At 43.6% G+C, this 16,446-nt stretch overlaps 1 protein-coding gene across 2 annotated transcripts in view; it reads left to right on the top strand.

The window, feature by feature from the left end:
• The window catches only part of COL5A1 (collagen type V alpha 1 chain), a 241,082-nt gene that overhangs the window by 161,780 nt on the left and 62,856 nt on the right, over positions 1-16,446 (top strand). For both annotated transcript variants that reach the window (XM_065418816.1, XM_065418815.1), the window contains exons 23-28: positions 860-913; positions 2,390-2,434; positions 3,633-3,686; positions 6,578-6,622; positions 9,958-10,011; positions 15,048-15,092. In XM_065418816.1, the coding sequence (XP_065274888.1) occupies positions 860-913; positions 2,390-2,434; positions 3,633-3,686; positions 6,578-6,622; positions 9,958-10,011; positions 15,048-15,092 (297 nt within the window). The remainder of the gene's footprint in view (positions 1-859; positions 914-2,389; positions 2,435-3,632; positions 3,687-6,577; positions 6,623-9,957; positions 10,012-15,047; positions 15,093-16,446) is intronic.

Below are 16,446 nucleotides of genomic sequence, written 5' to 3'. Positions count from 1 at the left end.
ATGCTGTTACGCCAAACAGCAAAATATAATCATTAAATCAAGAAAGAAACTATATACTTTGTAGTTACATGAGTCAAATTCACCTGTATGCAGAGGAGCCAGGACAAAGCCTAAGCATGGTTTAAGTTGGACTTAATCATTGTATAGGCTGGTCCTCTACAATGGTCCTTCACCCATCAATAATGCCTCCCCTGAGAAGACTGCCATATACACGTGGGAGGAAGTGTTGTCTAGTTGTGAGACCAGGACCCTGGCAATCAGAACTCCTGGGTTCTTTTCCTGGTCTTGCCAAAGACTCAGCCTGTGGGATCTTGTACTCCTCACTTGGCTATGGCATCTAAAGTGAGGGCTGTGATCGTAATTCATAACTGGGCTGTGAGGATTAATTATTTGACTTGTCAACTCCTTGAATGAAGGGTTACATACTTTTACACAAGCACATAAGTGTGTATATTGTGTATGTGTGTAAGAGCAAAGTATTTTTTGATTATGGTTGTGATTTAAATAACTCTACCCTCCATGTCAGCATGCACAAATAAAATCTATGAAGAAATGGTTTCTGTGGCTAAATAACTGAACTCAATAGCATTTGGTAGCTGGTATAGTCTGTTTCCAGCAGTGGCCACTAGCAGTGCTTTGGAGATAGGCAGTCACAGCCCTCCACAATTGCACAATTGAGAATGATGAATCCCTTCCTGACCCCAACAATAGTCAGTTTACACCTAGTCGCATGAGAATTCATTACCCCTGCTTTAGCATGAATTGATGTGTATATAACTGTTGGCCATAATGCTATGGATGGACATTATTTCTCCTATGGTTTTGAGCTCCCTTCAGCTCTTGCTTTGCTTCCTGGCAGGGTCCTCAAGGTGAGCCGGGGCCACCAGGACAACAGGGCAATCCAGGTGCTCAGGTAAGGCAAGAGACAGCTCTTCTCCTTGATAGGAAAGAGTCGGGTTTATAGTTCTGTATGCGCTTTGCCTCCCATCACAAGTCCTGACCTGCAGAGTGGTTCAGATTGGACATCGCAAAAAAAAGTGTTGACTAGCAATAAATGCATTTCCTAAAGGCGGAGCCTGGGCTCTAAATCTAAACAACCTTATTCTGGATCCACATTTTGCAGCTGGCTCCTGCTGCTGTAATGGACTGAAGCCAGATCCAAGCATCTCCTTGACTACGGGAGTCAGGTATCTGGCTCTAAATCAAAATTTGCTGCACAGTGTTATCTCTGATTTTTAATGTAATCATTATGGAAGCAGTAGGGTCCAGTGACTATAGGACTAGGAGTCAGGAGACCTGGGGACATAGTCTTCAGTGCTGATATTGAACTTCTGCATAACCTTGGGCAAGTCATTTCCCTTCCGGGTGCCTCAATTTTCCCCATCTTGAAAACAATACTTATCATAGGGTCACAGGGCTGGAAGGAACCTCTAGAGGTCTCTAGTCCAGTCCCCTGCACTCTTGACAGGACTAAGTATTATCTAGACCATCCCTGACAGGTGTTTGTCTAACCTGCTCTTTAAAATCCCCAATGATGGAGATTCCACAACCTTCCTAGGCAATTTATTCCAGTGCTGAATCACCCTGACAGGAAGTTTTTCCTAATATCCAACCTAAACCTCCCTCCCTGCAATTTAAGCCCATTGCTTCTTGTCCTATCCTCAGAGGTTAACAACAACAATTTTTCTCCCTTCTCCTTGTTAACAACCTTTTAGGTACTTGAAAACTATTATCATGTCTCCTCTCAGTCTTCTCTTCTGCAGACTAAACAAACCCAATTTTTTCAATCTTCTCCCATAGGTCATGTTTTCTAGACCTTTAATCATTTTTGTCTCTCTTCTCTATACTCTCTTCAATTTGTCCACATCCTTCCTGAAATGTCGCGCCCAGAACTGGACACAATACTCCAGTTGAGGCCTAATCAGCGCGGAGTAGAGCGGAAGTATTACTTGTCGTGACTTGCTTACAACACTCCTGCTAATACAGCCCAGAATGATGTTCGCTTTTTTTGCAACAGTGTTACACTGTTGACTCATATTTAGCTTCTAATCCACTCTGACACCCAGATCCCTTTCTGCAGTACTCCTTCCTAGGCCGTCATTTCCCATTTTGTATGTGTGCATCTGATTGTTCCTTCCTAAGTGGAGTACTTTGCATTTATCCTTATTGAATTTCATCCTAATTATCCTCATTTGTAAAGCACTTTCAGTTCTATGGATGAAATAAGATATCTAAAAATGAAGTGTTAGTATCTTCCGTGAGACATTTCGATAACTATTGGAAATACCAAGTCATTGAAAATGTTAGGATGCAACACTGAGATGCTGCAAAATACATTTAGAATGATTAATTTGTTTCTTAATGCCCCTCCCTTTTTTTCTTTTCACAGGGTCTTCCAGGTCCACAGGGTGCAATTGGTCCACCAGGCGATAAAGTACGTTAATACACTGCAGCTGTGACATAAGTCAGCTGTTGCCATTAATATGCATTTGCCTCTTCAGATACTTCCCTTTCCCTCATGCAACATCTGTTTACAGCTGTATGCCTGAAAGTTTAATATCTCCTGCTCCAGACAGGGCAGAGAGGAGGAAACCGAGTTTGTCTCTAATTCATAATATTTGTATTCACGTCCCATTTTAAGAGAAACATTTTGAAGACAGCCTATGTAAAATGTTAGGAGTTGACTTAAAAGTGTTTGTTTCTGAGGCTAAATATGCCGAGATGTATAAAGGGATAGCATTTGTAAGGGCATGGGGATTCAGATAATTTAATGAGGATCTTCCCCCAGGGAGATGGGCCAAGTTACAGCGAGTTTCCATTTTTGCTTATTGTACTGCTCTCACTGGACAAATTCTACCTTCCCACCCATGCAACACCATGGACTTTAAATCAGGCAAAATGTTGCCCACTGGAATGACCGGGACTAATTCATGCTCCCGAGTACATTTGCATAACTCCCACACCACTGACTTCCTTGGCATGTATCACTGACCCCAACATGAGAATTCCCCTTATTGTACAGTATTATGGGATCGTTGACCAAAGGCTGTCCGGGAGAAAAATGAACAGAATGGATTATAATTTTAAAGGATAACGGCGTTTCTTGTTTAATTGCTGAGTTACACGCGCAAGTTGTGTCAGTACTGCCACTCACTGACATGGTCACGGGATCGGGATTCCTATTATGAAAGGAAAGTAACATAACTGTATTCAAACAAGAAGGGGGAGCAGATAGGGCAGCCCCCCATTCTTTCCATTTGTCATAATGGTTGGTTTTTCTAGCATGTAATTTTATGCTCTGTGGGCCCAGTTTTCCAGCACCCTGCACCTTGCGTGGTCATTGACATCAGTGCAAAATGCTGCCCAGTCAGGATGATAGTGCTTTGCACCAACCGTGCGCTCAGTTTGCACTGATGTGAAAGGCGGGGCAGGATCAGGCCCTGCTTGTTGAGCCATTGCATCTTTCCTAAGGGATCTGCCTTTACATACAACATTTGCGAGACCAGATTCAGACAAAGCAAAAGATGTGCCTGAAACATGGGGCCCTTTGTTCTCTGACTGTCCGTGTTTAATAACTTCATGGGGACACTTTTTTGCTGCAGTGATTCTGATTGTTGCTTGGTATTTTTTAGGGACCTCTGGGTAAACCTGGTCTTCCTGGCATGCCCGGTGCAGATGGCCCTCCGGTAAGTAGTCTGTTCCTAGGGTACCCCACCCTGCTTACCCACTAGGGACCTGATGCTGTATCACTATTGCACCCAGCCTCCTTGGGAGTTCAGTAGCGCTCAAGGTTTACAAGATCAGGCCTCAGTCCGAATTTACACAAACGTCTCGGCCACGTTGCAGGGTTTGGTTCTCCTCTAGCCCCACATTACCGGTCTGGTTCTTCTGTGTGTTGTGCAGCTACCTCAATTCCCATCGATTCGAGCCGGAGTGGTGAGCGCTCAGCAGCTCTCAGGATTGGCCCAGTAATAATCATTTTCAGTAAACAACGTGGTTAGTAAGGAATGGGCATCGTTTTAATCCACACTATGGCTCCTGCTAAATCCCAGTAGTTCCGCTGAAATGCATGCTTGAGTGTATTGAACGGAGCACTAGCACTGTGAGTGCATCTCGAACCAGTCCCTGGAAAGGGGGCGATGCATGTTGTGAATAAAAATGAACCCTTTTACCTGGACCATAGGGTTGAATTCAGTTGCTGTCTCGATCCCCGCCTGTAGTGCTTAGCACTCCGAGGGTATGTCTACACTGCAAGTAAAAACCTGCGGCTGGCTCAGGCCAGCTGACTCAGGCTTGAGCTACGGGCCTGTTTAATTGTGGTGCAGACATTTGGGCTTGGGCTGGAGCTCGGGCCCTACACCACAATTAAACAACCCCTTAGTCTGCGTCCGAGTTAGCTGGCCGGGCCAGCCATGGGTGTCTGATTGCAGTGTAGACGTACCCTAAGTACTGCTGCAATGCAGTAGTAAGAGCAACCTGAATTTCACATTCGAGTTCTCTTCTAGCAGCCTCATGATAATCCTACTTTAAACATTATCCGTTCTTGGAAGCTGCTGTTGAAAATCTCTGGCCTTTAAACTCGATCTAATTTTTTACACACCGAGGAGACGTCCGATTTTAAAAGCAACAAACGTTAAACGGTTACATTCCCTAACGTAAATGCAGAACATGCTGAAAAATTACATTTTTCTATCTGGGGATTATCCTTCCCACTCGGGGAATTTAGCCGTCTCATAAAAATGTTAGTTGAGTCAACAGAACAGAGGCTGTTGCTCTCGGTGTGAAATTCTCAGAGCAGCCTCCGTGGAAGCTTCTCAGTTATAAAATCTGTCAGGTCCAGTTTTTATGTAGACTAAGGGTCATATATCCTCTTCAGTGTGCACACGCAGCTCCATTTGTTCTAATTGGGAACGATGTATCCTGAAGATAGTCTAGGGCAGGTTTTAAGTGTGAGTGTTGCACCGTCTTAAGGAATAACAGGATGCCCAGATGCTCTGTAGTAATTGGACTCTGAAGATCTATGGCATTTACTCAATTCCTTTTAAAAATCCCCCAAATCATATGGCATCTCGCTGCAAGACCCAACAAAGTCCCTTGTCAGTTATTGATCGCAGGGCTGGTAATGAAGCGGCACTTTTTGAAATTGGTGACGATATTGTATACAGTGCAGATTTAGACCTCAGCCGGGACTTCCGTTGACACCCACCACTGCCCCGATAGATCTAGAGATGAGCAAATCGGTGCAGGCACAGTTTTGTGCCCACAGATGTGTATGGGTGCCGTTGATGCCCTTTAGATATCTGGCTACATCATGGCACCTTCAGATATCAAAATAGCAGCATATATTTGTGAGTCTGAAAAGGGAGGTTGTTGGTTTTTTTTTAAATCAGATCCTTTGTATGAAATCCTGCTGGTCTGACATTCTCCTTTATGCAGGGTGATCTTGGGAAATGGTTTATGGTTATGCTTGTTAAGTGGTTGCAAGAAGGTCATTGGCGTGTTCAGACAGGAGCTCGCTGATGAAAAACCGACTTACAGCAGAGGTACTTAGGGCTTTGAGAGCCTGTGGTGTGGTCTGGGTGCCCTCATGTTTCTTTCATATGAATGTGCATTATGTGCCATAGCTAAGAGGTTAATGTCTCTGTGCAGACACTGCAAACCCAAGAGGGATGTTTTGCCTTGGCAGTGTGTTTGGTCCTTTAGTAAGCAAATCCGTTGCAAAGGCACTCATTGGCTCGTCACAATGCTTCACTACTGCACTGTGCTTGATTAGAAGCAATTTTTCAGGATGGAAAATGGTACTTTTGTTTTGTACCGATAGAAATCTCAACAAAAGGCTTCTAAAGACACTGAATAAGAATGTGTTGGAAGCTACAGGACGTTGGGTTATTCAGCTCCCAGGCCCAAGAAGAAAGCCGACCAGTGTCCAGACAGTCAGCATGCAGTGGGGATGCAGGTTAACTGAGTGTTTCTCATGAGATTGTGCAATTGATTCCAGTAATTAGCAAATGACTGCAGTGTGGAGATCTGACCATCACAGCCTTCCCAACATACTCTCCAGAGTTGCACAACTGGATTTTTTTCCCCATCACCAACCTAATGACAGCAAATATCAGGAGCAAAAGTGGCCTAGTGATTAAAACACGGGAGTGGGATCCAGAACTTCTGAGTTTTACTCCTGACTCTGCCATGGACTTGCCGCATGGCCTTGGGTGTGACATTTAGCCGCCTTGTGCCACAGTTCCCTCTTCACAAAATAGATACACGGCTAGTTGCCCAACTCGCAGAGGTGTTGCGAGATGTTATTGATATTTGCAAATGTCTTGTGCTGCGCAGATGCAAGGTGGTGTAGCAGTGTAAAGTAGAATTCCACTAAGGGACCACTGCAGTCCCCTTATGTTGGTGAGCACTCATGCAAGTAGATCAGTTGACCTCAACGGGACCACTCGCATGAGTAAGTGCTCACTAATGTGTAAGGATCCCCTTGGAAATAGACCAAAACTGATGGTCAGTTTCCAAATCAGTGATCTGATTATTAATCTCCTCTCTCTGGTTTGTCTGTCTGTTTTATTAATAGGGTCATCCTGGCAAAGAAGGTCCTCCTGGTGAGAAGGGGAGTCAGGTATGTGTTAACTAGACCCTCATCATTCTTATTTAGTGTCACTGAACGTGGAGGAAGAAATTAATCCCCATGCAATGTTAGGCGTTGAGCAGATGACTTCATTGCCTTGGAGGCATTCAAGCGCTCTGGTCAGTTCTGAAGGAGCGAGGCCTTGTCTACACTAGGGAGGATTTGCTTAGATCGTTATACCTGCAAACTGGCACTATACCAGCAAATTGGTACTGGACTGGTAGAGCTATACCAGCAAACCCTCCAAGTGGAGCTGCAGCTCGTAGCAGCAAGAGTTCTTTTGCCGACATAACTTATACCTGTTCCCCGAATGAAATAAGCTAGATTGGCAAAAGGACGTTTTTGTCGGTATAACTGAATCTACATTAGGGTTTTTGCCAGCATAGCTATGTCAGATAAGGAGTGGGGGGGGGGGGGAGAGGGGGAGGGTGCATGTTTCACACTCCTAAGGGACATAGCTGTGTTTGCAAAACTTTTGTTAAACATGTGCTGGGAGAAGGTCACATGACTTGGCTGTACTGCTTTATGAAACACCAATGAGAAACTGTAAAATAAGTGGGCATGGGCCAGCAGACGTAGCAAGAATAAGAAGCCACCAACCCTGCTCCTAAAACCAAGTTCAGTTCATCTGTCTGTGTGTTTCTTTTAATGTTCTTTCTACTTCTTCCACTTTCTGTCTTTGTCTAGAAACAAAGGTACAGAAATATTACACACACACACCCACCCACCTCCCACTCTCTGTTTGGAAATGTCCCAGGAATGGTGATCTTGTGAGATTTGCAGCTCATTTAGAAATCTAGATAAACTTGGACGTTTTTCCTACCTGAACCTTCGGAATCTAAGATGCGTTTTGATTGTTTTCTCACTTGTGATTTTGGCCACAGGGGATGAGGAGGAAGGAGTCATGGGACAATTGCAGCTTGTCTATAAACCTGTAGTTGCACCAGAGATCTGGTTAGCAGCATTGTCTACCCCGGCTCTCCTGGCAAGCAGCACTGAAAAGCTTCCCAAACATACAAACAGAAACCTGTGAAGGGGAAAGCTGTTAATCAGACACAAATAAATATCCTCAGTGCTGCAGAAAATTATTTAAAAAAAAAATTAATGTTCTTTTCTTTCTAGTTTGCCCCCATGTCAAAATCCCTCTTTAACAATATTTTAGAAAACATTGCTCAGAGTCCTTGAATTATATGGTTGTTAGTTTGTCTGGGAGATTTACCATCTGTGTTCCTGCTGTGTCCCATTCAGTTGAAAAACATTACATTTGTCAAAAGTCTTTTATTACAGTTCTGTCCGGCTTGATTGAAGCTCACCCTAGCATTGCATAGGTACTGTGTAGAGCAGGAAAATGATGCCTGCAACCTTGACGGGGGCCATTCCTCCAGCTGGCATCACGTGAGGCTAGGAATTCAAATGTTCATGTCTGTAGACTATTAAAACCCAGTAAACAGTCCTGCGCTCACTTGCTGTGCTGGGAGACATTTCGCAAACATCAGGGAGTCATCAGGTGTCAGGGTAAAAGTCCAGATCCAGGCTATAACTTTCTCCATGAGTTATTACTTAAGCAATTATGATCTCAGAGCAGTGTTTGTGCTGCTAGATATGTTCCAATTGACCCTAGCGTGAGGTCTGAGACTCCAACAGACCCCAAGAAGCATAGATCCTTCAGCTCAGTCTGGCTGTCAAGCTGGGAAAAATTATCCAGAACTCTCTTAAAGAAATGGAAGAGTATTTTTCAATTAGTTGAGCAAAAGAAAAAAATTTAGTTGAAAATGTGATTGATTTACCGAGTCTCAATACAGCACTATAGCGATGGTGCAAGGTACTTACAAAGTTACCATGGAGTCTGTCCATCCAGGTTTGGCAAGAACTACAATTCTGCCCTTGGAGTCAGTGATGACTAGATGGATTCATAGTTTTGAATGCTAGAAGGGACCATTATGATCATCATAGTCTGCCCTCCGGCAAAATCCAGGCCAAAGAACCTCACCTGAAAATGTCTGTATCAAGCCCATAACTTCTGTTTGAGCTACAGCTCATCTTTTAAAAAGACATCCAGTCTTAACTTAAATATTTCAAGTGATGGAGAATCCATCACATGCCCAAGTAAGTTGTTAATGACCCTCCCTGTTCAAATTTGCATCTTATTTTTAGGCTACATTTGTCTAGCTTCAGCTTCCAACCATTGGATCTTATGAATAGAGCCATCATTATAATAACAGTCCTAGAAATCGGTGACAAGCTAGACTTGAGGGCATCCAATGCATCTCCTTGTACATGAAGAATTGGTCCCCGTTGCACATGTGCTAATGTTTCGTGCTATTTAGGTTCACATGTGCCACGTGATGGGGTTTCCGCTGCTTCCCTTGGGAGTTTATTCCACATGTTCTGGTATAGATCTCATTATCTGTAGTTTTCTGGATCTAGGGATCCTAGGCTCGTAAGTCCCATTTTAAAAAGTGATGCAGGAATTTACAAGTCTAAAGCACTTTTGAAAATGGGACTTAGACCCCTAAGTTCCTTAAGCACTTTTGAAAGTTTTACCCATTAAGTCTAAATTTTCACTTTTTAATTTTATTCCATTGCTCCATAGGTGCTGGAACTAGAGGTGCTGGGGGTGCTGCAGCACCCCCTGGCTTGAAGTGGTTTCCATTATATACAGGGTTACACTTTGGTTCAATGGCTCTCAGCATCCCCACTATACAAATTGTTGCAGCACCCCTGCATTGCTCCTATTTTATTACTCTTGAAGCTAGAGCTAGTTGAGGGGAAAAAGAGAAATTCACATTTTATACAATTACTTCCCCCCCTTTTTTTTTCAACATTTTGACAATCTAAAGTTTTCAAATTTGACACTGCTACACCTTGAATTTTGAACAATTCTGACCAATTCTATAGTTGGTTGGAAAAAGGCAAGAAAAGAATTGTGAACATTTCAACGATTTTTTTCTTTTTAAAAATTTCATCATGACTTCGAAATTCAGCTTCAACCTGCTCTACCTGAAACTAAGCAGTGAAGTCACTTCTGCCATTGCAAAGCGTTGGTGGATCCTGTGTATAAAACTTTTTCTTTGTAGCTAATCAGTATAGAAGTCGCACAGCTGGTGTCTCCTCTCTCTGTCTTCTGTCCTGTGCTCAGACCACAGAGCAACACGATCTCTAAGTTAGGTTTCCGTAGCCTCTTCTAAGCACAGCTGACCTCCCATATGCCTTCCATTCAGCCAGCCACGCATTTTCCTGTGCAGTTCAGGACAAATAGTTTATCAAAAAGTTCCACCATTGCTGTATCTTAATGTTGTTTTGTCATTGTTGTTTTTAAATCACAGGGTCCAACTGGCCCTCAGGGCCCACTTGGATATCCAGGACCTCGTGGCGTCAAGGTAAGGAAGATGGGAAGGCAGGAACACACACCTACGTCTTTATTTCTGAGCTGAATTCTGTGTTTTGTGTTCGAGGAAAGGAGGCCATCTTGGATCTCACTGAGTTTGACAGCAGCCCCTAAGAAGGAATTTCTTCTACTTACTCTTAGCAAATCTTTCTCTGGCTTAAAAAGGGTTAGCAACTCTGGTTCTATGTAAATGGAACTAAGGAATGGTCATATAGAAGGGGTAGCGCTGCAAGAGCACTGGAAGAAATCTAGAAGCCTAGGTGGTGACTCAGTTAGTTGGGGAGAAACCTATAGGTATTACAGATGAGTCTAGAGGCTACCCAGGAGCATTACCACTCAATATGGATGTGATACCTATGGTAGATGTGTTATCAGTGAGCCTAGAAGAAACTTAGATGTCTTACTGCGGAGTGTAGCAAAAACACTGAAGCACTAGTGTTCAGTCATACTTAACATTTGATCAATTCCTTTGGCCTGACATATCAACTCAGGCCTAGTAGAAATAAAGCTCCACTGCTTTCTGGAAGAGCTTCAGATGGATTTTTATTCCCACGGAATATGGCACAGTTCCATCACAATCACTTGCTGTTGGAAAACAAAACAAATCTCCGCCTGTACATGAAGATTTTAACAGGCTGTGACTGTTAATGAAACAAAATAGCCCAATATTAAAACAAAATACAGTGTGTCTGTGCGCTCAGAGTACTCTGAAATCGTGTTATTTGAAGCCAAGATTTCTCTGTGTGTGATTTAAACTCACATCCCATTCTCTCTCACTGAATTGAATTGCAGTTCTTCAGCTTGCTCCTGATATCTGCAGTATGTGTACATTGATAAGAAGGTAGTGGGTATTTTCCCCTACCACTCTGATTCTTAATCCTGCATCAAAATCTGTTAATTTTGCCCCTGATCTAACTGTGAAACTGCAGGGTTCCATGCTCGTGGATATAGATACTGGATCAAAGGCTAAAGATGAAGTGAAAACTGATTCAAACCCTCCATACATTTTCCCAGCAGCACAAAGCCACTCACTCTTCCATTTCCAAAAATTTAACTAGATTTATTTAACCAAAGCATGTTTTCGTCTCATGTCTTGCAGCGCAGCAGATTGAGACTTAGTGGTCCATTAAGGAATGGTTTTCCATTATGCTTACTGCTAAAGTGGAACTGTTCCTCATTAAAGTGATATAGAGAAAGTGTGTCGTCTGCACAATCCTCACTGTTTATCAAAAATGTTTCGGTTCCCTCAATCAGCGTGCTATTAATTGAATAAAGCTTCAGTTCTGGGAATCAAAGAACAGTGTCTCTCCTTGGACTTGCCATCATCAATCATTAGATCTTGTCCATCTGATCAGAATTCTCTCCTGCTGTATGAATTCACTGCACTTGAAATTCATTTGTATTTTTTACATGCAGGAGGGGTTGGGGGAGGACATGAAATATATCTTGGGTAAAATTAAATTCATTTTTAAACAACTCTTTTTGTTGATATAAGAGTTATCTTGCATAGTACAGCGATGAGATGTGTGTTCCCTGGGGTGAAATTCTGGCCTGCTTTTCCTGAGGGAAAATCAGTGTGCAGGAAGCGTCTTACTTTTTGCCCCAAGCAAGGCAAGACATGGGCCTAGCAATGCTTTGAATGACAAAGGGACTTGATCACGCCTTTGACACCCTCGGCGGCTATCCGCTGCAAGCACTAGGGGATGCAGCGGGAAGGCACACTGCTGAATCTCCCACCTTCCACTCCTGAAACCATTCTGCCTTGACCTTCCATTGGGTCCCTGATACCCAGCTTCCCCCTTTCCAAGTGAGCCTCATGTGCTTAAAGGCAGAATTTGGCTCACAAAGTCTTCAAAACTCAGAATAGGACGTGCAGCCCCAAAGCCGCAAGAAACCACAGCAGCCAACTGAGAATTAGATCTCAGAATCCATTAGTATTGACTGTCTCACATATTGATACTCTCCAGTCTCTCGACAGACACACACACAGCATGATCAATCCACTGCAGCTCAGTGAGTAGGCTGGTGAAATCACACCAATGATTTGCAGCTGCGTATGGCCAGGCTTCCAGATTTCCTTATTGTCCAGGGGCATCTCCTCCTATGGCCTTCGGCCATCAGCGTGTGAGCAGCTAGACTCTGGCAGCTCTAAGCAACCAAGGTCAAATAGACAGGGACGCGTGAAGCAGTTGCACCAGCTAGATCTAGATGTAGTGCAGGCAGGCACTGTATGTAAACTTCCCATATGCACTACCATAGCATCTTAGGGAACTGTGCCCCATGTCACAACCACTAAAATAATCTGTTAAGTAGCTAAAATAATCTATTAAAAAATTAAGGGCAAAATTCCACCGTCTGATGCATGTGCAGGACAGTGAGAGGAAAGGGAGCAGGGTGGGTGAATCCACAGCAGAACTCTTCAATAACGTTGCAGTACTAACCAAAAAGTGCACAGGCTAAATTCTCAGTTCATGCTCCGGCTCTGTTGTGCCACATACGTAGTGTGCAAGATCACATGCTTACCTCAGGCATCTGGGTAGGAGGGACAAGTACAAGATGTACTTGAAACCCCCTCAATTAGATACTTAGATTGTAAGCTCCTTGGCGCAGAGACCATCTTTTTGGTTCTCTGTTTGTACAGCGCCTAGCACAGTGGGTCTTGATCCATAACAAGGGCTTTTAGGTGCTACAATCAAACAATTAATAATAATATGTCATGTTCCTGACATTTGTATACTTTGGACTCACTATTCATTCTTTCCCTTTCCTTTCCATTCTGTTCAATGCCCTAGTGTTGATTGATTTAAATATCCATACATAAATAAACCCAAAAAGTTTGGCAGGGGTAGAAATCCTGCTTCAAGGCATAAGCCAACTTCTCTAAGAGACAGAGGTTAGGAAGAAATTTTTCCCCGGGAGCAGGTGATTCCTTAACCGCCTATTTCAGGGTTTCCTTCACCTGCTTGTGAAGTAGCTGGTACCGGCCACTGTTGGACACGCGATGCAGTGCTAGACTGGACCACAGATCCAGTATGACTGCTTCCTGTTCTCCAGTTTTCCTAGGCATTCTTCCCGGCCAGTAGCCCCTCTCCCGGATGATCAGTCATCTCATTCCATACTGCTGTTCCGCTTACCTCTACTTATTCAGTACAGGACCAGTGATTCCGAAAATGGGGGAGTTGCCCCGCATTCATATAATTAGTGAATGTGGTGCTGCATTAATAACGGACAGGTATTCTCAGGCTTCATGCTTTCGCATTCTGGTTTTAGCTTTATATTCGCTACGTTTTTCCCCCCCCAATCTCTAACGCCCCACTCCCCCCCGCCCCGCTTTCCCGACTCCGTGTCGTGGATCTTGGTGTCGGCAGCGTTTTGATTAGATGTAATGGCTTGGGAACTGAGTACAGGATAATAGCAAACACGGAGACAAGTCAACTCCAAGGGAAGGAGTGCTAGATAATACTTGACTGTCTCTTGAATCCCGAGACTAGTACTATCGTCAGGAAAATTACATCTTCTTCACCTTGTCCATTTAGTGCTAAGGATGTCTGCTGTTGGAGGCTGATTAAGTAGCAGAGTGCTTAAGAGTGTCCATTCAGTATCATTTCACACAGAGGCAATCATAGGTTACACATTATGCTTCTTCAGATCCTAGTTGCGCTAAAGATTTATCCTGGTTTCAAAGCCGGCTGGGCTGTGAAGGGATGACTGCTGTGCTGAGTTATTGTATCAGGCTGGGAGCATAATGTGTTTTTACCACAAGAGGGCACTTGGCAAACTGAGTCTCAGTCGAGAGCCCGCCGGCTTTAGCCCCTTGTAATGTCTTTCTCCAGAATCGTGACCATCAATAAACGGCATGAACGTTAAGCATGAATTAGAATGATTCTGCTCTGCCCTTGCCAGACATATACAGATGAATAGGTGGTTTATAAAGGATCCTGAACATTTTCATTTGACTGCAGTGTGGTTATGTCCATTCATACTTAGCAGAGGATCTGGCACTCGGAAAACAATCGCTGCTGTTTAGTTTGAAGTCCCACCTCAACTGGTGGATCAGTACGAAAGGGTGGAATCTTGGCCCCATTGAAATAAATGAGGATTTTTCCCGTTGACTTTCAAGGGTACGTCTACACTGCAGCTGGGAGCAAGCTTTCCAGTGCGGGTAGACAGATGTGCTAGCTCTGCTCAAACTAGCAGGCTAACAATAGCAGTGTAGCCAGGGATAGCATGGGTGGTGGCTTGGGCTAGCTGTCCAAGTATGCTGGGAGGGTTTGTATTCAGGCAATTAGCCCAAGCTGCTGCCTGTACTACCCCCGGCTATTTTTAGTGCACTAGCTTAAGCGGAGCTAATGTGTGTCTGTCTACCCATGCTCATAAGCGCATTTCCAGCTGCAGTGTAGATGTTTCTTTGAGTGCAATTCATTCACCCCTACAGCCAATGCACAATGGAGGTGAGTGTCGCACTAAAAAAGAGCCAGAAATCTGCAGACTCTCTGCTGGGTGAATGCTACAAAGTAATAAAGGAAGATGTTGTGAATGTGTGTTCAGTATTTTTTCAAATGACGTCACTTTGTCTGTACCCCTTTTGCACTTACCTAATATCTTAGTCAGTTCGGTTTACTGGCAGGAGATTTTGGTGAAAGTTGCCTATTTTAAAGTGAATTTTTGGAAAACCTTTTCAGAAAGCAAACTTCCAATCATGAATGTTCTCCCTGGAAACTTGATTCTGACTGTTACATTCATCTTATTGAGAAATGGAGACGTATCACATGTCCCTTCTGTCCAATGAAATCAGCTCAAATTTTGAATAGCAAATATTCACAAATGAGCAACAGACCAAAAACTATTCAGCAAATAATTATAAACCACCAGTACATTTAGGAAAATCACAATCTGCACAAGGACAATTTGGCAGCAGAGAGTGAGGCAAAATTCACTATTGTTAATGATTCACCCAGCTCTAGCTGTGTGTATGCTTTACCTTGTGCAGGTGTAACATTGTAATGTGCCTCTGTATTTTTTCCTAAGGGGGCAGACGGTGTTCGTGGCTTGAAGGGCACCAAGGGTGAAAAGGTGAGTTACCCCATTCCATTGGAGGAAGGTTGCCTGTGTGTGCAGTTTTGCAGACCTGCTTTGCCAATGTAGGATCAAGTCCTGTGAGACATACACGTATGAATATTTCTGCTGGTGAATGGAGCTGGACTGTCAGTCCTAGAAACAGCTGCTCTCTATTTATTCCCAGAGCAGGCATAGCATAGACATCCTCCACAATGCTCAGCCAGCATGTATCAACTCTGAGCTGGGAATAACGCAGTCTCCATGACCTACTCAGTCTTTGGCCCGACTCCTGAGGCCAGCCATTAGTAGTAGTATTATGGTTTAAATACCTTAGAAGGGAGGGGAGTCTGGTTTCGTGTTGGATTTCCCCCTTTCACTGGTGACTGAAGCACACTGCTTCCTAACTAATAGCAAACAAAAAGCATGTCAATGTACATTTTAGCAGAAGTCCTTTGCCCAGGAGCAGGCTTCTGGTTTTTTTGTTAGCCAGGGGAAATTCCACTGACATAAATGGAATTCATTGTGACTTACATCTGGGTAACAAAGATCAGAATCTGGCCCAGGGAATACAGTGTATGGAATACACTGCCAAGACCAACCATTGGAGCAGCTTGTAAAATCTGTCTTTCAAAGGAATTTGACAAAGTAGAATGTGCGTAGAAAAAAATATAGATTATATTTCAGGGATTCAGCTGTGGTCTCCCAAAGCAGTATCAGGAGATGGAGATTTGCTGCGCTGTTCCAGTCCTAAGTATCCCCATGTTCCTTTTTCATATCTGATAGTCCATGAGCAGCAGAGCTGGCAATTAGAGGCAAGGAGTTAGCCAGAAGAACCTTCCAGAATCCAAAGTTGGTTTTGGTTACGGTGTCTGTGTTTTAGTCTGTCCTGGGTTTGCTCTAGGAGTTGATACAGTATCGATTTGAGCTCTGCAGTTAAACTGTCTTGGCTGGAAGAAATATTACTACTGTCCTTGAGGTTTCATGGAAGGATAGTGTAAAATGATCTCCGTGAAAATAAAACCCTGTTATTCTTCAAAATAATTTGTTGCTAGTACCGGTAAATTGCTGGTATTTATACCATCTGAGCAGATGATCTCTACTCGGAGCCAAGGTGTGATTGGTTGGAGAATGCACCTTTGTAATTCCAGTGGGATTATAGTTGTCTGTTGATATGATACTCCCAAAGGTAGGATCTTGAGCACTTACAGCTTGACTGTGTTGCATGGATATGTTGTTCTCACCATGAATCATGCTTACATTTTTGATGAGTGAATCAAAGAGCTCTAGAGTCCTCTAGAAGGGCACATGTGATGTGCAATGTGCATGGGGGTTAGTGGGCCCATCTTGCCCTCCCCCTGGTACAGCGATG

Source organism: Emys orbicularis, chromosome 18 (genome assembly GCF_028017835.1).
Source record: "Emys orbicularis isolate rEmyOrb1 chromosome 18, rEmyOrb1.hap1, whole genome shotgun sequence".
Classification (NCBI taxonomy): domain Eukaryota; kingdom Metazoa; phylum Chordata; order Testudines; family Emydidae; genus Emys; species Emys orbicularis.
The sequence above is the reverse complement of the archived record's forward strand: the minus strand, read 5'-3'. Positions and strand labels throughout refer to the sequence as shown.